At 36.7% G+C, this 25,011-nt stretch overlaps 1 protein-coding gene across 26 annotated transcripts in view; it reads right to left on the bottom strand.

The window, feature by feature from the left end:
* The window catches only part of VPS13B (vacuolar protein sorting 13 homolog B), a 438,137-nt gene that overhangs the window by 353,796 nt on the left and 59,330 nt on the right, over nt 1-25,011 (bottom strand). For all 26 annotated transcript variants that reach the window (XR_003256169.1, XM_026082771.1, XM_026082768.1 and 23 more), the window contains one exon: nt 15,462-15,646. Coding sequence is in view for 25 of the 26 variants with exons in the window: in XM_026082771.1 (XP_025938556.1) it covers nt 15,462-15,646 (185 nt within the window). In the remaining variant the exon portion in view is untranslated. The remainder of the gene's footprint in view (nt 1-15,461; nt 15,647-25,011) is intronic.

Genomic DNA, 25,011 nt, shown 5'->3' with positions numbered 1-25,011 from the left:
TCACCTTTCCAGGGATGGAGGTGAGGCTGACTGGCCTGTAGTTCCCTGGGTCCTCCTTCYTGCCCTTTTTGAAGACTGGGGTGACATTGGCTTTCTTCCAGTCCTCAGGCACCTCTCCTGTCCTCCATGACCTTTCAAAGATGATGGAGAGTGGCTTAGCAATGACATCCGCCAGCTCCCTCAGCACTCRTGGGTGCATCCCATCAGGGCCCATGGATTTGTGGGTGTCAAGTTTGCTTAAATGATCTCTAACCCACTCCTCCTCCACCAAGGGAAAGTCTTCCTTTCTCCAGACTTTCTCTCTTGCCTCCAGGGTCTGGGGTTCCTGAGGGCTGGCCTGAGCAGTAAAGACTGAAGCAAAGAAGGCATTCAGTAACTCTGCCTTCTCTGYATCCTTCGTCACCAGGGCACCCACCCCATTCAGCAAAGGGCCCACATTTTCCATTGTCTTCCTCTTGCTGCTGATGTATTTGAAGAAGCCCTTCTTGCTGTCCTTGACATGCCTTGCCAGATTTAATTCCAAACGGGCCTTAGCCTTCCTCGTCGCATCCCTGCATACTCTGACAACGTTCCTATATTCCTCCCAAGTGGCTCCTGCATCAGGCATAAAAATAGTAAAAGGAGGAAAAGATCAAGAATGAGATGTACAAAGAAAGCGAGGGTGTAAAGAGAGGAGTAATCAGCATAAGTAAGTTTAATACCTGGATTTGTCTATCATGTTACCCCCAAAACAAAGAAAATAAAGACAAAGCCAGAGAAAGAGAGAAAGAAAGAAAAGAGATGAAAAAGTAAAACACATATTTGATTTGATCTATATCCATACCAGCCTTATGATGTAATCTCAACAGAAAGGAACCAAGTTCAGGCTGGGGACAGGGCTTATTTAGAAGATCTCCAACTAAAACAAAGGTGTTTCTGGAAATAACTCTGAATACTTTCTCTGAGTCAATAGCAGCCTCAGTTCCAAAGTATGTTTTAAAGGATGTTAAGCAGATGCAGGGGCTCTTATTTTGCATAAGACAAAGCCCCCAAAACTGAGCACCTGTGGTTATACATATAACTCTGACATCTCCTGAGAACTCTTGCTTTTATTTAACATATCGCATACAGTGTGGCCAACTATCTTTATTCATTTTAAAAAAAAAAAAAGTACAGCAACAATTCAGAAAAGCAAGGAACACTTTCCTACAATAGTACAAAACTTCAAAGTACGATAAAAGCTGTTACATCTGCTGTGCCATATTTAATTTTGCTATTACCCTTTACCTCAGCTTTTCATTTCACACAAGCAGAAGGGACATTCACTGTTAAGTGACTCTGTAACAGAACACTTCCTTTTCTTCATTTATTCCTCAGTAATTCCTCTCAAAAAGCAAAATTAACACTACAAAATGTTAAATTTAAGATTGTCTTGTTTACTATAAATTCCTGAGAATCTAATGTTTCATAATTTTATCTGCCTTAGCATTACTACATTTTTATGCTACTATATATTTCTAACACTGGTAGAGTTTTTACCCCCCTCTCCCAAAAAACACCTTTTCACACACACAATACTAAACTAAATAATTCGTTGTCAAAGCACGGCTTTAATTTTGGCTTAATATTTTCCAGAAAAAATACTCTTTCTGTTCTACTCCTTTAAAGGGCTAGTGAACACTTCAGAGGAAAAAAAAGCACTCTAGTTCCTACTGCTTGCATTTACTTTATTTYCTTTACCTGGCAGCCATCAAAAATAGTTTATTACTGTCTCATTTATAGTAACATTTGCTGAAAAACTCTTTTGCTTATTAGAAGTAAGATACTTCTAATACTACAGAAGAAACCTCCTAGGATACAGAAGATGCTACTGATATATCTGTTATTTTACTATATCCTTTTCCTTATCATTACCTTACTACATGTACCTTGCATAAATTTTATCCTATGCCTACAAAATTGACAAGATATGCAGGAGAAAAAAAAACTATTCTTTACTGCAAGGGTCACATTAATCACTCCTCATAAAGTATGCATTTCAACTGCTTAACAACTCTCCCACAGGGTATCTTACCAAAGAAGAATATCATTTCCTTGAATATCCATGAGATTAAAAATTGGGATTTGGAACAATCATCTCTAGGTTTAAAATATTCACAATGTATATAGCTATTATAAAAGCCTGATTTAATACAATAACAAATCATTTGGGACTTTATGTTGGCAATTGCTTTCACAGTATGCAATACTGCAGTATATTATCGTTGAAAGCAAGGAAAAAAAAGCCCCACAAAACTGAAAGGAATTTTCAATGTCATTCACTAGAGTTTGTTACCTAAAAGTAATTTTAGAACATATTAGAATTTTAAAGAATATTAATACAGGAGGTACTGTTATAATAGAAGTTTCAAGTAGCAGTACAATACCTGGCATCTGCTTACATGATTTCAATTTAGTGCAGCTTTTGCTTAGATCAGGAAGACACACATTACATAGACTCACCAAACTCAACATGAGCCTTTAATATTACGTGTATGTAAACAGAAAACATGGTTCTACCATATAAATATTTTTTAATAGTTTATAAAGGTGCCTACTCATAAATCTATATACTTCTGATTATCACACTGTTTCTAAATAAAAATTACTGCTACAGCAAACATATTCTTACTACAAGCCTCACAAACTCCTTTAATTCTGTACATACTATCTTTTCATTCCATTCACATCCCATAATAATCCATTCCTTTCAAAATATCCTTGCTGATATTTCTTGTATCATCAACATCAAAACTCTAATTAGCCTGCTGCTGTCCAAACAGCCTAATTTTCTCATTATGAATAACAAGGAAAAAGATATGCTGCAAAATGTTCTTATTTCTTTTAAAAGGTATACAGGTCATTTCAGGATCACAATTTATTTTTATTAAATTTACCTCTATATCACCAAAAAAAATCCCATGTTGTTATTCTAACAAAAGTTTTGTCCTGTACAGCATTACAAACTGAACAAAATATTTCAGTCAGACTGAATGAAATGCATAAAAGAAAGTGATCAAAATATAGTCTTTTCCATGACTTTTTTTTTTAATATGCATAAATCTTGGGATAGCTGGGTATGTTTTTTAAGAAAAAAAATTTTAGTGAGATTGTGATTTATGTAAGCGACAATCCATATGGGAAAACATGCCTAGAACATTCTCTCCTGGATCTGGGGAAGGGGAAAAGGCTTGAATTCCTAATTCAGTTGCCGATCTCCATGTTGCTTTTTTATGCCTACATTCTTGGCTCTTGCAGCTGACAGAAGTGGGAAGATACCCAGTCACTTTCAACCACATCCTTTTCTCAGCCACAGCAGTGCACTGCTGTCCACATAGGAATTTTAATACATTTATTTACCAAAATGGAGGAAAATTGGAACACGTGGATGTATTAGGGAGCGATGAATAGCATAGAGAGGGATTTCATACCAAACTGTAATTTAATGTTGTAATTTAATAGCTGACATATTATTTTAATGCATATACATGGAATTCACCTGAAGAGGACAGTGCCATTAAAAGAGGGCAGCCTATGGGTATGAAATTGAGGTATATACTATACCTCAATTTTACAATCTAAGGTAGGGATTTGCTATTAATTTGTTTACTGTCAAATTTGTTATATATATATATTTACTGCAACAGTGGCATTTTGAAACAGAGCTACAGAATGTGATGGCATTTAAGATTTTTAAGTAGCGGCTATTAAAGCCCAAGGAATGGCACTCAGGAACAAAACCCTATAACAAGCAGTTTTAGCAGCCCACGCAGCTTTGTGTACATTTTAAGATGAAAGGAGGTCTTATGAAAGCATAAACAGAAAACATTACAAACAATTGGTAGCCATAAATTATTTCTCATTTAATTTGGTTGTGCTGTATCACCTGTATGTATTTTCATTTCCCTCCTAGAACATCTCACTATATAAGCTAACTAAAAATCCCACAAAGTAAGATTCTTTAATCTAAAGAGGAAAAGGAGAGAGACAGACATCCGAAATTTCCACAACCGTCAAACTACCACACAGTGAAGGGCTAGGCTGGCAGTGTTCAATGTCATACACTAATACATTTATGAAGCAGACAGCAGTGTGACTTGAGTTTGTGCACACTGATAGTTTTGAAGCTCAGGTTAAATCTAGCTGGCATGAGAATTAGAGCAGGAAACAACAAACTGATGAAACATGTATGTGAAGTCCAGTTCCACTGAAGATGTAAGCAGTTGAATTTTGTGGTTTCCTCACTTGAATGATTTTGATTTTCCTTTTATCCAGAGAAAAAAAACAATGTTTGCTAGCAAACCAAGAATAAAAGAAAATTGTGTATATTCCAGTCTCAGATCACACTTGGCTTTTGTACCACTTCAGCAAAGAACTCACATCACTATAAGATTGCTTAAATGGCAGTAATAAATACAAATAGAGATAAGTGAGGCATGTTGATTTGTTCTGTACTAACAGGAAAACAAAGTTTTTTCTAGCAGTTCCATTGCTGAGCTTTAGCACTAGCTAGGACTCTTCACTTTTGCTCTAACATTAAAAAAGATGAAAAATAGCAGGTTTGCATTTAACAGAGAAGATGGAGTTTTTAGTCAATGCTGGCACTTATTCTTATCTCAAAGTTGCTTTCCAATAATCCCATGCAGATGTTTAATAGCAGCTGAAGAAAGGAATTAGTTGTTTGGTACAACAGATAAATCCCCTATGAAGATCTTTGTCTCCCAAGAAAGGTGAAAAATGTTCCTCAACAAGAAGGATGTCAACAATTGGGTGCCCAGTATAAGAAAGGCATTGACAAACTTGAGCAAGTTCAGCAAAGAACCACCCAGATGGTAGGGGCTGGAGCACTTGTCCAGCGAGAAGATGCTAAGGAAAAGGGAAGGCTTTGGGGGACCCATTAACAACCTTCCAGTATGTCTGAGTAGGTCACAACAGAGATGGAGCTCGACTCGTCACAGTAACTTGGTCTGATCCCACAGCTGACCCTGCCTGGAGCAGAAGATTGGACTAGAGACCTCCTGAGGTCCCTTCCAACCTGAATTTTCCTATGATCCTATGATGTTTTGCCAAGGGCAAAGCAGGAGCTTGCTTTTGCTCTTCAGAAAAACAGTGGTCATTGTTGCAAATGGTGGCATGATTGGTGTTAATACCTCTGTTATAGGACCTTTTCATYAAAGCACAGGCATCAAAAAGCACCAAAAGGATGGCCTTCTCATTCATGATTATTCTTAGACCAGCAACCACCAATGGCTTCCTGGTTCACAGTAGCTTCGACACTGACTTCTCTGGGTCCTCTCCAGAAACGGAATCTTTCTTTCTGTTATCTCTGAAGCTTTCCTGTGTTTGTGTGCTCCAAGCTCCTAGAAATTTCCCAGTTCCTGTTGTGCAGCAGTTCATGACATGTTATATCCTTCCCAGTTGTCTTCTCGTACCTTGTATTCCAGTAGCTTAGTCCCAGCATGCTCAATTGCTCTTAGAAAAGGAGCCATCTCACTCTCCCTCTAGTTTTCCCCTGAAGCAGTACACGGCAGCTAGAACAAGGCAAAAAGGCAGACTATGTCCCTGCTGCCCAAACACACCTCTCTTAATAGAGCACAAAACAACATAAAGCTAACAGCTGAACAAACAAAACAGGTGCTCTCAGTCACTGCTTCCATTGCTATTTGTGCAAATAAACTACAGACTTTAGGTAGTACTATTTACAGCTCTAGGCTTAGGTGTCTTGTTTTTGGTAGCCCACCAACATACCCGACAAGAGTTCGCTGTTAATTTCAACAAATATACATGCTGAACTGAGCTCCCCTGCAACTCTGAAACTTAATTTAGCTTAAGAAGTTTGTGTATGTGGAACAGCTTACTGCTAACACTGCTCCTCTTTTCTGTAGATAACCTAATCATTATTCCTTTCTCTTCCTATTGATTTTTTTTAATTATTCCTTTTCCTTTTGACTGCATTGTTGACCCTGTATATATGCTCACCACTGCAGACATTTAAAACATCTGAAAGTAGACTTATAATTACATTAAATTCTTTAGCATGATGTTATAGATCATAGTTAAGGTTGTACGAATGCCTCAAGTATGCATATCACCATTCTTTCATTAGAATGCTCTATTTTTCAATTTCAAAGTTCATTACTATATGCTACTTGCGCTGAAAAACTAAAAAGGTAGTTATAACTATAGGTTTACATGCATACTTCATATATTAGTTCCTCATTGCAGGCCATTACAGAATCTTTGCTTTAAGCAGAAGATTTATTAAGAAGATATTCAATGAGCTAGATACCACTGATTACACATTAAAGTGATAAAATGTCCCACCTAGCCCCTGGTCAATATGGCTAAGTCAGTTCATGACTTAAGAACATCCCTGAAAACATGTCTACAGTAAGAGAAAGGAAAGACTGTATACAATCATATTGAGCTCAAATAATTAAGAAAAAAATGTGCTTAGCTTGGTTGTCTATACTTTATATACATCTGAAATTAGAGAGCTGATAATCTACCGGACTTTCACAGAAATACACAATATATAAAAATAATGCTATTCACACATTGCACGCAGAAGCCTACATGAAGGATGAGAACACATGTGGGTACAATCACCCATGCAAGACAGTAAACTGTTTATACTGTGCAAGTTTCATACAGCTGCGTTCTGTCACTCCCAAGCAATTACTTAAGAGAATGCACTCTTACACTTTGATTTTAAACACAAAGTTTAAGTTGGAGTCCTCAGAATGGATGCTAAGCTTGGCCACGTTAGGAGGAACAAACGTTATGAGAGACCAAAAGCCAGTATATGTTGCAAGGAAGCGATCAGAACTCAACAACCTGCGTTACCACTAAATGTAAAAATGTTAGGGTTTTGCTGGGTTTTGGGGTTTGGGGTTTGGTGGGGGCAGGGGAATAGGAGGAAAAAAATAGTTTTAAAAACAGGGGTATTAGAAAAGCAAATCACTTATTTCAATCTTTTTCCTAAGTGGTTAGAGAACTATGCAGCAGCTCCAAAACCCTTTTTATATGTACACCTGGGAAGAACACTAAATCCTGTTACTTTCCTCAGCATTACCCTGATGTGGTTTAGACCAGATGTTTAAATGTTACAGTATGTACGTTTTCTTCTCTTCTTCCAAGGCAAAAGCAAAATAAGAGGAATATTTGACTTCACTCCACAAGAGACCTATTTAATAGTTTGGCGGTTATGTAAGTAAAGGTAGCTTGGCTAAGTCAATGTTGACGACATACAGAACGACATGATCCTAATGAGTTGGAAAATATTGGCTCTCATGAGATTCAACCAGATGCTACTGCGCTGAGAAAGCTACTGTATTATTGAATTTCATTTTTATGAGGTAAAATTTATTATTCAACCATTAAGGTATCCCACATGAAATCTTGCATAAAATAGTTTTACAGTTGCTTTCTGGAAAGTAGATTTTATTTTAACTTTAAGACATCATTTACATGAGGGATTCAAATGCCTATTTGATCACCTTCAGTAAAGAAGTGTACAGTCTGCAAGCAATTTTCCCCAAAATACCAGATTAATGGAACTGAACTGTCAACAAAATAATGAACTACCTGAACAGGACAAGGAAAAAGTAGTAGCAAGTTCCAGTTTTCCAGAGTAAACTAAAGCCATGTGTGACTGTGTATATGTTTTCTTGGCAGGCTGAAATGGTTAGAAACTAAGTGCTTCAGGTACCTACTAACAAATAATGAAAAAATACAGAGTATAATTACCCCATAAGATTAATTATGCTCAACTTTTAAAAGATCTTAATTGACAATATTCTAAAATTTAGGGTTTTTTATATACTTATTTTTGAAAAAAGTATAATAATAATCAACAGCAGCATATTTACTCACAAAAATGTAGAAAGCACGATGAATTTCAGATTCATGTTTCTTTCTACATGTATAGTGAATGAAATGCAAAATAGGGCTGCTTCACAAGCATGTGCAAGCATAAGAACTAACACACTATTTTGTATAATACTACTTGTGCTTATATACTGAAAGGATTATAACTTTTGGGGGGGAGGGGTGGAATCATGAAAGAATCTCCAGCTTGGTTTTGTTCTTTTTTTCTGTTTTAGATGTGATACAGTATCAAAAATAATTAATAATGTCTTTTCCTTGGTGCATGTAAAAGAGAAAAAAGTTGTTTACAGATGTTTTACTTATCCATTTCTTAATTTGGTTTTTATCATTTTGTAGTCTTGTCCTCTTTTTTTAAATTTTCTATTTCGTTTGCTCTTGCGCTACTCTCATTTTAGCCAATATGAAACTTTCTAATACTCCTTAATGGTAAAGCCTATTCATTCAAGTAGTAAGTTTCATTTTTTTAATTTAAACTCAAATTTGTTAATTGTCTGGGCTTCTCAGGTGCCTAAAAATACCTGTGCACATTTGAAAAGAACCTAAGCAAATTTAGGCATTTAATACTACAGATTACAGAAGTACTAAGCTGTCACTGCAATGATGGGAGTTGGGGGCTTTCAAAAATCCCATTAAAGTTACCTACACCTTCAGGTTTCAGGTCAGTTATATTTAAAAATCTGCTCTTAGCAGAATTACATTATTTCAAGCTAATAAAGGGATAACATTTAAACACAAAAGAGCATTACAATAATTTGAAATGTAAAAACTATAATCCTTCTTGAAATACTCATATTTATCTGTCCTCCACAAGTCCTGTGCTCAGTCAGCTAGTCACAGTACTGTCCAGATCTTTTTTATCAGTAATTATAAGATAACAGACCTTATGAACATGTATGAGGAATACACATTTGTCCTCATCCTAAAATTCTGTAAGAAATTGAACACATGCGTAACTTGTCTTGAAGACTTCAAAACTTATTTTTTCAGCAGCCTCTTCTTTGAGGAAGTTAATCAAAAAAGAAACTAAACAATTATCTGATGAACACTGCAAGTCTAATAACCAGCAAACTATAAAATACTTTAGGAAAGTATTTTCTTCCTGGGGGAAAAGTGTTTCTGGAGAGAGGGGGGAGTGAGGAAGTTGGGGGAGATAAAATGTTAGTCATCTTCAAGCAATTTTCATTTCTTGGTTTTCCATGACTCTATTCATAACCTCAATTTGTACGGGAGCGAGCTTAAGGGTTTGTTCTGGATCTCCAGATCATCTTCAGTCTAAATGAATTTTGAAGCAAGTTTTGGAGCAGAAGAATAGTTCTGCTCCAGACAAAACCTTGCGACAGATTCCCAGATACTAGCTCTAATTTCTGTTTCTGTGTTTGTGGGCATGCATAATGCAGAGCTCCCTTTGTAAACTGCATCCAGAGAACATCTTTCAGCAGTTACCCAGCAGACGCTCCCTGAGAGGCCTCTGCAGCCTGAGCACCTCCTGCGCGTGGCACAGGCCAGCAGACACCTGTTCTTCCCCGTTGTGCTTTCCCCCTCCTGCAACTTGTGCATCTGTACTTCCATCTCCCAAACTACAAATGTTTTAACTTTTACTGTTTTTACTTTTACCACTCTTCAGCTTTAACTCTACCTGTTTCTCCTTGGAGAAAGTGCTTTCTCTTGCGCTGCATCTTTCTTCCCTTTTTAATAGCTGATCCTCTTCCCCCTTTTCTTTTTCTTTCCTTTCCATTTTTTTTTCTCCTTTTCCTAATTCATCTGTTCTTCTTTCCCTACAGCATATCTTAGCCCATATTGTAAGTACAAGTTCACAGAGATGCAATTTGAAAACTAGAGGAGTTGACTGTGCTGGAAAAAGCAAACAACTAGGGACCACAACTGCTGCTCCAAAGACCTATGCTGAGAGGCCACCATCACTTGTGGCATCACTTCGGAGTTCAAGTAATATCAAATCAGTACATTATGGAGGTGCATCACTCACTACCAGACCAAAAAGCATCTGGCGCAAAGCCTCAATAGAGACGTAAGGAGCTCAGCAACAAGTGTTTCAGCCCAGTAACACTCGTCAGTCACCACACAAAAACTGGTAAGAGAGACACAGCCTGCATCACTCTTGACTGTGCATGTAAGCAAATGGCAACACGTTTCAGACTAGATCGCTGAGACTAGATTTGCTGGAAATCTCTGAATAATGATAGACCATTAAAAGTAGGAAGACAAGCTAAATGAGGCCTTTCTTTTCTGAAAATAATATCAAGTCTGGGTGGGTTTTATTTTTTTAACAGGGGAATAAGTATCTAGATAGAGACCTAGCTGTCTGTCTTAACCAGACAAAAAGAAGACAGCTTTGAGAAGTTTCAAACATAAAGGCAGAGGATAATTTGGGCGACAATACTCATGAGACACAGAGTTTATTATTATAATGAAGAGGAAGAGGAGGTATAAAAGCAAAATAGAACCAATGAATTTCAAGAAAGAGATCCCCTGACAAACAGGGAAAAGTGAAGGTAAGGAGAGCTTGAATTTCTCGAAGTACACTACAATTATGTAGAAACAAAATCAGGAAAAGCCAAGACACAAAGTTAGGTTTAAAYAGAAAGAGGTATAAAAGACAATAAAGTGTTATTTGTATAAAGTTGATCAAGAAAATAAAAAACAATTGATCTACAGCACCACAAGGACAGGAAAACATTAAATCTAGAGTATCTTGGTAACTAGCCAAATAACGTTTAAAATCACTAGTGGCTATAATACAAATCACAAAAACATTATTTGGATGGGACCTCTGGAGGTCATCTAGTCTAACCACTCCCTCAAAGCAGGTCCATCACTGACGCTATATAAGGTAAGCTATGGCTTTGTCTAGCTAAGTCTTGAAAACCTACAAAGACGGGGTAATAATTCACAGAATCACAGAATCACAGAATCGCTGAGGTTGGAAGGGACCTCTGGAGATCATCTAGTCCAACCCCCCTGCTCAAGCAGGGTCACCTAGAGCACATTGCACAGGATTGCATCCAGGCAGGTTTTGAATATCTCCAGAGAAGGAGACTCCACAACCTCTCTGGGCAACCTGTTCCAGTGCTCTGTCACCCTCACAGTGAAAAAGTACTTCCTCATGTTCAGATGGAACTTCCTGTGTTTCAGTTTGTGCCCGTTGCCTCTTGTCCTGTCGCTCGGCACCACTGAAAAGAGTCTGGTCCCATCCTCTTGACACTCTCCCTTCAGATATTTGTACGCATTGATAAGATCCTTTTTCAGTCTTCTCTTCTCCAGGCTGAAGAGGCCCAGCTCTCTCAGCCTTTCCTCATAAGAGAGATGTTCCAGTCCCCTCATCATCTTTGTAGCCCTTCGCTGGACTTGCTCCAGTAGTAGCCACATTCCTCTTGTACTGGGGAGCCCAGAACTGGACGCAGTACTCCAGATGTGGCCTCAGCAGGGCTGAGTAGAGGGGGAGGATCACCTCCCTCGACCTGCTGGCACCACTGTTCCTGATGCAACCCAGGATACCATTGGCCTTCTTGGCCACAAGGGCACATTGCTCAGCATCTCTGGGCAGTCTTTTCTAGTGCCACACTAATGCTCAATCTGAACCTTACAAGCAACAATTTGTGGCGCTTACCCCTTGTTATATCATCTGGCATTATCAAGAAGAGCTTGGCTCCATCATCTTTGAAGCTGTCCTTCAAAGAGATCTGCAGGCTGCTGTTAAATCATCTCTTTGCTTCCTCTTCACCAGACCTAACCAAGTTCAGCTCCCTCAAATACCTCCAAAGTAAATATGCTCTTGGTCCCTGACCAGCTTGGCAACCATCCACTGGGCCCTCTCCAGTTTCTTATATCCCCTCTTGAATTTGAAGGCCCCAAACTATGTGCTGCATCCAGGTGAGGCCTCCCCCCAAAAGGGGATATAAGTAATCCTTAAGATGGATTTCAGATGACCACGAACAAGGCAAACATAAAACTCCCCTCCAAGAGGAGGACACAGGGAAACACAAATCAGTCAGCTCATTCAGCATCGATTTCCAGATTTAAAAAATTGGAAAAAATACCAAATCAGTGAAGGTTACAAAGATTATCATACACATAGAAATGAAGAGAAGAGGGATTGTGATGAGTAACTGGTGATTGCAGAAAGGTGGTGCCTAGTAAAATCATGCAACTACAATACAAATACAAAAATAGAAAAAAGTTGAAAATTCATCAACTGTTGCTTTACTTTGGAGAAAGTAAGCTGAATATTAATCAAAGAATAGCAGTGATTACAGATGTGCCTGGCTTAATATTTGTAAAATATCACGAAACTGAGAAGTTCCTTACTGGCTACATTATCCTCACAGTTACTTCACTGAAGAATAAAAGCCGAAATTTCAACTTCTCTGTGTTCCAGTAATTTTTTCAGGAGTTACACATGTACATGTTGTTAAAGTATGTGGAATCTGAAACTGAGTACAAGGAGAATTTTCAGTAAAGCATGATACTGAATTTTACACAAAGGTACTCTAACCAAAGATACTAGTCTTACAAAATCAGCCAAGCCAAGAATTAGGGCTAAATGGCTAACTGCAATTATTTCATCAGCCTTGAACTCAAAGCTGCCTTCATCTAGTTAATAAGAACTAGAATTACAGAAGGATAAAATCTACCAGGTCAAGCACTAAGCCATGAACAAGAGAAGATCAAAACAAGTATAATATAATGTTCATTTACTTTATTGTAAGTACTTAAAATGTGTGTTCCAGATTTCTACTGCAAATACATTTGTTAGCAAGGCTGTATCACAATTCATTGATTTGAAGGACTGCAACATGTTCAATGATGGAACAGCTTACTTCAGAACTGTGCAAACTCTGGGACCATCTCGAATAACTATATTTTCACATTTACCTGAGGTACAGATTATAATTCTAATGCCTTAAGAAGTAGCAATACTTGAAAATAAAACCACAGTCTCAACCTTAGGTGACACACACAGAATCAAGCAAGGACTGAAGAGAATTGTTTTGCAGAAGGAAAAATGAAGTTCTTAAACAGCTACTCCAAGGGCTACATACATGAAAATGCAAGTTACTTTGTACTATCAGATCAGCAGAAATGTAGCTTTAGGAAAAGAGAATTGGAAAAGGAGAACAGGACTGAGAAAAACAGGACTGAAAGAGACCTCCAGTGGTAGTGTAATCTACCATTCTGCCTCAAGTCATAATTTATAATATATGAATTATTCTTGTAACCTATTCCCCAAAACTGGCAATGATAGAGATCCCAAAGGACCTCAGTTATTCTTGCTATGTATTTATTCATGATAGATAAACAATAAATTATTGCAGTCTGCACAAAGATACAGTGAAAAAAATATTATCTTCCTCTGAATGCACTTTATGCACTTGAAGACTGTGATCCCCCAATAAGCTGCTCAAAATCTATTAGTATTAGTCTATTAGTCTTTAGTAGTGAAAAGTTCCAACAATAAATCTTATTAGCTGATGGGAGGAAGAAAGTTGATGGGAAGGAGAGAGGGAGGTATGATTTCTAAAAGCAGAGACCATATTAGAAGAAGAATTCACTGTACATCTGTCATATATCTATGTGCTTCCACACACATTTAACTGGTGGCCACTCTGATGCAGATACTGGGCTAAACGGGTGACTGGGCTAGATGACACAATACTCAAGCTCCTACATTTTCAGAAAACCCCATATGGAATTAAAGGACATCAGTCTGTAATTGTAGCCTCCTGACTGCATCCCCAGGTCTCTGATTTGTTGCTGTTTGACTGCATGAAACAACACAGAAATTATACACTAACATTGCCCTTTTTTTTCTTTTTGACAAAACCTGTAAAACAAGAAAAAAGTTCAAACAAGTCTTGGATGGATGAGACAAAGTAAATCACTGGATGTTTATGTGCAGCAGTAAAGCTGAGCATTTGCACCAAAAAACTTGAAGAATTCTAGAGAACTCAAAGAACTAACATACTTTCTAGTCAGAAAATTACAAAATCCTTAAGGGCCTGATTCAGATGTTTTGGGCAATTCATCTATCTCACAATCAAGAATTAAGATTTTCTCACATACATTTCTCAGTTTTGGAGTTGCTTTCACAAAGGAATTTAAGTTAGAATCTTAACTTTAAAAAAGAAAAATGCTTAAGCACAATTCAGTATCAAATGTAGAAGCTATGAAACCTGGATAAAATCTTGACAGTATCAGAAACAATTCTCAAAAATCATAACATCATAAGGAAGAAACTGCTCCAATCCACAGCAAGAAGACCTGGCTATCGGATGTCTTCTGTTAAGATGCTATAAGCTCTAAAGCTCTTATTTGGGAACTTCTTCACAATTCTGAGAGTCTTCATTCTATTCAGTCTTGGAAAAATGAGGAATTCAGTGAACCAGTTAATGCTGATTCTAAACGAACCACTGTCCTGGAAGGTCAGACAGTCCAAGTCAGAAGGACGACTCCTCTAGAATGAAAGGCCTGGCAAACTTTTACTGCCTCACGTGCTTTACACCTTTTTTCCAGAGCTGCATAATACAATACTGTTAGTGACATCTTAATACAAGAGTCAGTCTCTGTTTCTGAAGAGAAACTCATGAGCTCTCTTTTTCACATCCTCCTAATTAAAACCCCACAATGATGAAATAGCTTTGTATACCACACAGGGAAAATAGAAGGGAAGCAAAACTGTTTTACTTCCCAACTTTAGCCAAAACAAACACATTCATTCCAGAAAGGGAAGGAGAAGAAAGGGGGAAAAGAACCTGCCAGCATTCAATACACTGGAAAATACTCATTCTCACTAAAGCTACCATAATAGTGGATTTAGTAAACCTAACATGCCCTAACTTAGGTCACATGAGCTAATCAACACCCAGATTCAATAGAACTTTTAGGTATGCAGATGTTATAGATGGGTGATAACTTCATCATTTTATCAACAGTTTTGCTAAATAAATCCTTATTTTCTTCCTAAAAACCTAGGATGTTTGCAAAAGGACACCACATAGCCAATTTTATTATTTACATCATCACCTCTGAGACTTGCATATCTTCAGCAGTTTCCAAACAGTTAAGAAACACTTATTTACAAAACTGGATTAGAAACATCTGCAGCCCTTTAAAAAAAATTCCACCTCTGTATGCCACAAGATGTTCTTGATTAATAAAGCCCTTAATAATCCAGTATTTTTTATTTCATCCAACACCTTCACCTTTGAATGATCTTAAGTTACAACATTACACCATCTAAGGTAGCAAGGGTGGATGCTTCAAATGAGGGAAGTATGGAAAAATTATCCTGTATGGGAAAATTAAAGGCATCCAGAAATTGGTGCCAAGGAGTGAAGCTTGGTGGCTTAGCTTACATCCTGGATTTTAAGCATAAACTATAAATACCCATATGCACACAAAAACATTCTGTCTGTTAACTACTGCAAGTAAAAACCTGGATTTAAAGGATAGAGTTGTATGCACATTCACTAGCAGTGTTTTGTATCATAATAAAGACATTAATCTAACATATTTAACCAAAACAATCACATATTTACCTGAAGTTTGGAAAACCTCATTCAGCAAAGCTTCATTTACCACCACAGAACTGACATTTCCAGCAGGATGACACCAGCTCTGATAAATAGTTTGAAGCAGAAGGGTTTGAGCTCTAGTTGCTTGAACTGTCAAATTAGGAAGTTCAAATATGCATTCTGTTAGTGGAACATTTGCTCGCTTGGTCCTGTTAAAAATATTGAGAAAAACAAAACAAAAAAAAATCATTATTTTGGTGCATACAACTAACAATTTAAAAACTTCAGTCATAGAATACCAGACTATAAGCAGTTAGCCTATAAAGACAGAGTTGCGTATCTGTTAAAAATTTCAGATTTTCAAAAAGAGTAACTCCTCATAAGAGCTTATCCTACTTACAATGAAATTCACCCTATATAGGACTTTTGCTACACGCTTAAATTTTGTATCTTCCTGTAAAATATGAGAAACGAACTTGTATCTTTATCTTAATATATCTTGGTTTTAAAATATTTATTTAAAAAAATTTCCAAGTGCTCCCACCAAAATAAAAGCTACTTATTAAATTGTGCAGTTACTGAAACACAGAATAAATCTGTTCAAAAACTGAATTTTCTGAAAATATTTTATTTATAGGGTTAGAGTGAATAACTAAACCAAATGTGATACATCGAGTGATCAAAACCCCCATAGAGCCAATATTTGTACAACTAAATTCAAACAAAAAGCCCACATTTCTATTCCATAGTTGGCTAACACAGAGCTCATTAAGTGATTTTAATTAGCTGCTAATGTTTTTTCAATGCTGTTTTTCCCTATCATCTTCTGGTGAGAAGGGGGAAAGGAAAAGGGCTTTCTCTTAGAAAAGAGATTCTTCTATGACAATGTAGTCCAGTAACAACAGCAAGATACTACCTCTAGTATAGTAATATCAATAAGTTACTTCTTCCTAATATATACACTATTGCCTGAAATTAAGCGATAGATTGAATTGTTACATTCAACAAAACTGCAAAGGCTCTTCAGTATTTTCAGTTTGCAGCCTTTTCCTATGGCATATTTTCAACACAATTTTCCTTGCCCTAATCACCTCCCACTCCATCACTGAGATGTACTTTTCATGCTATTTAGCATTATTTTCTCTAGCATCTCCAAAATATAATCACTGACACACTGATTAGCTCCTCTACATATGATCATTATAGGACAGCTCTTTACACAGCCTGGATGTACTTCTTCGTGCCCTTCACTATATATTAGCTTGAGTATCTTCACCTTCAAGAAAGTCCTTAAGATGCTAAGTGTTGAAAGCTGAAAAGATCTGCTAGGAGAAGAATGATTCTGCAATTGCACTTCCTTCATAGTTTTTCATTACCGTCCACTCTTCACTGGCAGTGAAGATAGTTTCAACATTCCTTACGCATCCACACTTATGCATCTATCTTTTAGTCCTCCACAATATTCTCAATACATCACATGAATATACATTTTAATACACCGTTTCAGAAAAACGTGTCAGAAGAYTTCAAAAGGTGGGTTTCCTAAAGTTCAACTGGGAGGGGAGAGAGCAGGTAGAAGAACTTTTTCAGCAAAGTTCAGGACCAACACTGTTGCACAATTTTCTCCTCTAAAATAACACATTTGTGTTAACAAGTTCATGTAGAGAGCTCTCTGAAGACTTATGATAATAGCATACAATCTGACAGTGGAAAAAAATTTGCTTTACAAGTTTGACTATTCATGAAATACGTATTGTAACTACTGTACTGAACTATGCTAAATTTGAAACTTAAAAGTTTTGTGTAAAAATTCCCTCATGGGTAATAACAGTGTATGAAATAATTTTTTAAACGGTATGCAAATTTTAAGCTTATTGTACTTTAATAATCCCACAGGAAAAAAGTGCACTGTTCCTTTTCAGATAACTTTGGGGGAATGGGAAGTTGAAGAAAATAAATCCTTTTTTAGAGAAAAAAAATCAAAGCCATAAATGGAGGGGGGGCATGTATTTTACCATGTGTGCAGCAAATGTTGCTTAAAGGAAATTTTAACTAGACCTGGCTAGTGATGAAAGTGCATTTATAATTCAGAATTTATTATAACAGTTTTGAAATACAAATAATGCATTTAAAAGAACTTTAAAATACAGGTTTGCTACCAAACTGCACCTGTTAATACGGAAAATCCATCATTAATAAGGTACTGAGCTATATTTAACCAAGTTTTATGACCCAAGAGATATGTTCAAGCAATAAGTGAAAATACAAGTACAAATATTTTTTTCAGTAAACCAAGTCAGATCTGTGTTTCAATACCRTATCATTAAATTTGTGTTAAGCAACTGAATGTGACTTCATATCAAAACTCATCACCATATTAAAACAGTTACGACGCATAGTTGGAGTCTAAAACCACTACTTAAAGCCGCACTTTAAAACTGTAACAACAATAGAAATAATTATTTCTCAAATCTTTACTCTCAAGAGTTAAGATGCAGTTCTGAACATATGTCCATTTAACTGAACAGGTTAAAAAACTATCAATTTAAACACTCCTCTCCAGGGGAAAATAAATCCTAATGTAACCAGCGGGATAGGCTACTCATTAAAGCTAAACTTGGACAAATTCCAGAATAAATTTAAGAAAATATGAACAAGCAAGTCTTGCTGTGTAGCAGCATGGAGTGAAAATGAATCTGTCCTAATTAAATGATTTTTAAATATATTTTGGTTGTACCCAGTTTGCCGACAAACTGTAATACAGACTTGCTGAAATATTTGGATAAATCTGGCATACCATTAAAGAAAATAGTTTTCTGCACTGTTTTTGAATGAAAACATTGGTCCTTATTATACACCCATGCGTAGGCACCAATATAACCAGTCCCTGCAAGTTCACAGGCCTGCTATGAAATATTTTCAGTGTGTAGACTTTAGGAACAGCAACTCATTCTTTTAAAATCAACACCTCAGAGTGATTGAAAGAATATAGTGGTGAACAGCTGGCTCCAGAGGTTTATATAGAGTCCCCAACTGCAAAGCTGGAACCTGCAAAATGTTTCCAAAAATTTAATTTTTGTTATTACTCATATCCTGTACAGTAAAATACGATTAGTTCATTTTTTCCAAAATAACAAAACCAGTAACCTGCTACTAGAACCCAGAAACTGTGCCTTACAAGAACCTGAACGTAATTTAAATGCCTAAATAATTTCAGTCAGCATGTGTACACCTTTCCTCTTTAGCAAACACAAAATATATGCTGATTTTATATTTGACAGGAACATTAGTTTCATCTGCCCACACACAATACTTTCGTACTTTTAGTTAATCTGAACCTTCATATCAAGTTAAAGAAAATGGAGGAACCAAGCACTTTATCTCCATTACAATTTTCATCCTTTTTCTTACCATCATTTAAGCAAATATTTTTGGGTAAGACAAAAAATGTCTGAATAGTTAATGACAAATATCAAACCTCAGAATGGAGCACAGGGAGAAGAAGAAAGGAAAAGGAAATTAGCCACTACAGTTTTGGAATTTTTTTATTTTAATGCAAGATTTAAGTCCCTACTACACAGAAGAAAAAGCAGTCATAGCACATGCTCATACACACTGACACCATTTCTTGCCTTAAGACAGCAACACACAGTTATTTGTGCTATAGAATCAAGTTTGTTATTATTAACAAATAATAATTAAAGCCCAGTTTGGAAAATTTCTGTTCCAAAAACAACTTCAAGAATGATCTCTTTGAAACCCCTTCTGCAGAATTCACTAAAGGCCACCTGACATCTTATGGGATCTCTTACATAGGTGAATTTCAGCAATTGCAACTAAATTTTGCTCCTCATCTGCAGGAAATACCACTAATCATGCAATTCGCCTCAAGGGAGGAAACAATGAACTTTGAGATTCACCAGCTTTCTTTTTCAAGAATAAAGAAAATAAAGTTTAATTTCTCTTTCTGAAAAATTATTTCTGTTCAGAAGGGAACAGCACAATCATTCCAAACTGACTTCTGTATAGGATTTTTTTTGTTTGTTTAACATCAGTTCTGCTGAGACCAATACCTACCTCAGGAAAAAATCCAGTATTTATTTGAAATTGTCAGTGATGAAAAAGAACCTTGGTAGAGTGTTAATTCAGACATGGACTTTGGAAAAATACAGATTTACTTGAAACMATCGTGAAAACAAAACAAAGCAGGCAAACTGCAAGATTAAATATGCCTTAGAGAATTAATGGGGAATTTTAAAACTCTCAGTACACTGGGTGTTTTAATGGAACAATCAAATCCAAACCTACACAGCAAAACAGGAATAAATGCATTACTACAGGAACAAAAATAATTGCCAAAACCAAGCAAATATCCAAAAGGAAGAAATCCTGCAGAAAACTCCATTTCAAGCAAAGAATGCAAGAGTATGGTCATACATGTTAGGAACTTTATAACTTTGATTGTTTTTTAATCAATTAGCTTGTTTTGTTACATCTGGACATTAAAAAAGATCATCATTACAAGCGAGTAATATTGCTGGTCCTCGAAGCACAACGAAGTCAGAAGCAGTGGCCTCAGTAGGCTGGTTTTTGCAACTTTATCTTCTGTGAAACACCATGAGAAAATGTTGAAGGCTTCAAGAAAAAACAAAGACCTGGAATTTGAGGATGGGAAAGTCTTAATTTTCCTGGGCTTGAATCCAGCCACACTAAGCATAAGATGAGTCTTTCTAACCACTGTATTAAAAGCTTCTAAGAAAAAGTGAGAAGGCAGTCTACCTCCACAGTCATTGGCTAACTATGTGCCTCAAAATGCAACAAATTTGAACTAAAAAGACTTGATGGTTTCAGCAAGTTGAGGGTTGGGTTTTCAATCTTATTTTTGAGTACATTATAAACAAAGGTGGCTGCTGAAGTAAGTCATGCAGGAACATGTTAAACCTGCAGCTGAATTAGAGAAACATATTTAGGAAGTTTAGATCAAATTAACCTCACTGGCTTTGACAAAGCTCAAAGGTACAGAKCCTAAGGATCTGAACTCCCACCAAATTTCAAGTAGAGGTCAGTCAATAATTGCTATTTTTCCTTTGAAAAAATCTCCTTTTCTCKTCACTCATTAATGACTCATCATGAAAGAATCATTAAATTGAATATGAGCAATCTATGAAAGAATAAAAATGCCTCTGCTCTGAGGAGATTACCATATGAGCACTCAGCTCTGTTTATGTGCTTAATATATATATGGTTAGTTTTACATACATCATCAGCCCATTGAATCTGGTGCATAAAGTTGTATCTTTGAAGAACTGCATCTTCAGACTTCCCCAAGGTGCTGGGGGGTGGGAGGAATCAGAAAATAAGGGATAAAGAACTCTCCTCTTGGAAATGTGATTTACGATAATTCAGGACATTTTTGCTTACTTATACTTCACATATCTATTCTTTGTTTACTTCCACAGGAAAGTTTGTCAGTTTTTAATCGAGTCCAAGAATGTCTTATTGACATTTCTTGTAGGTATTAATGGGGAAAAGGGAAGGGATATGACATTTAGGTGCAAAGAGATCCAAATAATAGGACCATGAAAATTTTGGTACACAGAACTGTGATGAAAGATCAAAAGATAACATAAAAAAAAAAAGGGGGCAGCTAGAAATCTGGAAAAAAAGCAAGGACACCCTATAGGCAACCACTGGCTTCATGAAGGTAGTGCAGAGGAAATCACACTAAAAGCAGAGCACTTTCATATCTACTATTTGTGTTGTGCCTTGTTTCTTTCCAGGAGAACTAGATTCTTGGAAAAGGAGCAATGCCAAAATAAATGCAATAATTACCAGGACCGTGCTGGTAAATGTTAAGACGGCAGTTGCCCTGAGGGGGGAAATCAGCTGGAACTTAGAGATGCTGTGACTGAACAACTGCAGATGACCAAGACTACCAAAACTACTAGAGGTAACCAGGTAAAAGTAAAAATTGCTACTGTCAGTAAAGCCACATGTATCCATAAACCTCCAAACAGCAAAGATCTGTGTTTATTAGGAGAGAAAACAAAACAAGTGTTACGGTTTTTCTAGCTGTTGTAAATCCAGTAAATCCAATCTAAATTTGTATTATGGTTTAAGATACTACAGTGTAATCCAACCTCCGCAGCCACAGAAGTGGAACAGGGTTTGGGGAACCGTCTTTCAACAGAGCAGCCTACCTTACTATACAGACTAGTAGCCTCTCCCCTCCCTCTTCCTTCTCCTTCCCCCACCACACACTCCCAGAAGCAGCAGCAACAGCCATTAAATCAATCCTTTAAATCTGCCATACCGTGCCATTTGGTTGCCATTAGCAGGTAACGCAAGGAGCCAGGAGGGCTCAGAAATCTGCTGATGCTCAGTGCAGAAAACTGCAGTCAACTACAAGACACGACGCCACAGAACAAGACCAAGAAGGCTGCTGCCTTCAYGGCTAGGAGATCCATGCTTAAACTGCTGTTATCAGGGAAACAAGAGTCATGACTGTGGCAACCCTGTGAGCAGCAACTGCTTCCATCATCCTTCCATGGCTTCAGAAGTAACAGCAGCAGCTCTGACAGAAACCAGTTCTTCCAACATGAGGAAAATTCACACAGTCAATTCAGCAGCTAGTAATATAGCCATGTGCAGGATATTTGTTTAATACTGAAATACTAGGAGCACAAATAAGACTTGTTTAATACAGGTTTCTAGCCAATATTATCCTTTAAAACCGCACTCATTCTTTTGTTGTTTAAGTTACTTAAGTTACTTAAATTACCATTCTTCTTCCCAGGAAAGATGCAGAATTTGGCAGCTCAAGTGCAAATTAGTTATTTTCTAGTATATTTATTTTAGAACGCATAGATATTTTCAATTCTTAGTCTACTCCATTCTACTAATGACTTCATTAACAAACCCTTTTCCTACTCCAAATTTGTAATGCAAATTTCATCTTTGTCTTTTCTTACAACTTTTTGGAAATTGATCAAACATGTTTGAGAATTACACATATATTATTTACAAGAAACACAGCCAAAAACACTCCCCAGCTCATGGGCCCTACCTATGGTAAGGGCCTTTCCATTTGCCAGAGCCAACACAGCTGATCAGGCGTGATCCTACCCTGTGGTAGGGAAACACCAAAAAACTTGATTCTAGAGCTCTATTTCAGGGGGAGTAAAAGTGATTATCCCACAACTCTGACCTTTCTCCAAAGGATGCATCTGTGAAGATCTCTCAAGAACGCAGATATTGAGAAAAGAGGATATGTTTCCTTCAAATTTGAAGACACTCCAGAAGTAAGGAAATTAGCAAGTCTTGCAAGCTACGAGCAGTAGCTTGTGAGAGTTAACAGAGATGGAGGAAAGGAAGGGGAAAGAAGGACTGAGAAGTAGTTTCTTTGTGGAGAACAAGGAAGAGGAACTGCTCTGAGCAGAAGCAGTGACGAGGACAGATCCACAGACTTCATTGTCCTGAGAAAGTGAAAAGCACAGTATCCTCCCAAGCCTTGCAGAAATGATAGGATAGAAAAATGACAGAAGACAATGATGACAAAGAGGAACACAAAGAAGCCCACAGAATTATCTTATTCTTTCAGGTTTCTAACAGTAAGAGGAAAAGAAAGAGGGAAAAAATGGGGGGATTAATGCACATGGCTTAAGGAACAAGGATGGAGAACAGGCACAAAGAAAACCAAATAAATAAGAGAGAAAGTATGCAAAGGAAAAGAAGCATCTTTAGAGTATTTCCAATAAAATGTTTGGAGGATGGGAAGAAGTATGTAAGGATGGAAGAAACACTCACAGTAACTGTGAAGAGAGAGGGCTGTATGACTGAATCCTCTTTGGAAGTGCTTGGAAACTGAAAGTGGGGATCAGGAAAAACAAAAAGTATATTTAGAGTGTGAAGACAACAGTTGTGGAATGAAATGCTGATAACGGGAACAGTAAGAAAATAAAATGCTCCAGTCTTACATCCACTGGCCCCTCAATACACACACTCCCTTTTCTTCCCTCCCTTCCAAATTTCTCACATATACCAGTTTTGAATGCATGATCTTGACTCATCTCCAAGTACTCCCACAAAAATTGGTTGAAACGGATAAAAATGTGACCAAATGTAGATAAATTTGCCTAACAATACTTTTTCTTCAAGGTTATTAACAATTGCAAAGTTGTTAGAAGAAGATGGACCACAACTCACTGACAGGAGCTCAATGCTCCAAACTCGTTTCCTCTCTAAAAAGTTCAAAGACCTCTTTTGGGTACTAACACAGAGTTTCAAATTCACTACTAAAGATTCAAGAGCTAAACAGAACCCCAACTCCAAGTAAACACTACAAACAGTTTTAAATTATAAATTTTGTCCAAAGAGTAAAGTTGGTTAGGACTTGTTTTTCCTTTTTTATGAATTTCTTCTATCAAATACTGTGGTATAAATTCATCTATACTGAAATAAAAGCAATCCTCAATTTAGCTTGTTTTGTTTCATACACTGATAAAATCTTTTGGTTGTAAAAGATGCATTTACAATGTGAGATAAATGGTTGTGTTTGAAAATTTGGCAAATTTTTTATAGTTTGACCAAAAAGTTCAGAGACATAAGAAGATGCATGTGCACATTAGTTAAAGCAAAAAGCTTTAAAATATTGCACCCAACAGAGATGCCACAAATCAAAAAGTACACAAGACTAAAAGAAACTTGAGGCCATATTTCTGTATTACTGAATTCCAATAAAACTAGAAAGAGCCACAAAAGCACCTAACTGCATTCTTCTTTGCCTGCAAGTATACCAAAAGTCACTTCTAATGGCCTTTAAGATGTAAGTCACAGCAATAAAAGGAAGTTGGATGAAGGGGGGAAGCGTGTTTTGTTTTTCACATTACCAAAAAAGCCTTTAATATACCAAAGGATGGATCAAGATCATCCACAACAGGGACACAGATGAACAAGATCTGCTTATATTCCATGTATATACCCTGCATAAACAGCAGAAAGAGTATGAAGGCTGTTAAAAATGATTATATTGTAGTCTCACTAATTAATAACCTCAAAATAATTTTAAAGTATATCAGAAGCTATTTAAAGCAAAGCATTAGCTTATTATATTAAGTGTGAATAAATGGATAATATTTCTTTTTAATTCAAAGACTGCAATTATTGTTAAATCTAAATCTATCATCTTAAACACTGACTCTGGAACTGACTTTATATCATTCTTTCTCAAAAACATTGTAAACTTCGTAGTAGATTCTATGGATATATTTTTTAAAGTGTTTAGTTTTGGTCTATTCACTGCGACAGTCTCATTAAGCCTATTTAACCACTGAAAAGTTCTAAAAGCCCTGGTGAGTCTCAAGACCACATATACATATACTGAATAATCACATACACATATACCGAAGAAAAGATAGTCAGTAGAATACAATGTCACTAAATAACATTCTCCTGCTGTAATATATGGACACAGCCAAATCCAAGACATATGGAGAATAAATGTTGGGGTATAACAAATATACCGATCTTCAAAGCAGAATACTAAGCCAGTGACAGCATTGTATAATAACAACTC

The sequence above is a fragment of the Apteryx rowi genome, unplaced genomic scaffold, assembly GCF_003343035.1.
Source record: "Apteryx rowi isolate R43461 unplaced genomic scaffold, aptRow1 scaffold_591, whole genome shotgun sequence".
Taxonomy (NCBI): domain Eukaryota; kingdom Metazoa; phylum Chordata; class Aves; order Apterygiformes; family Apterygidae; genus Apteryx; species Apteryx rowi.
The sequence above is the reverse complement of the archived record's forward strand: the minus strand, read 5'-3'. Positions and strand labels throughout refer to the sequence as shown.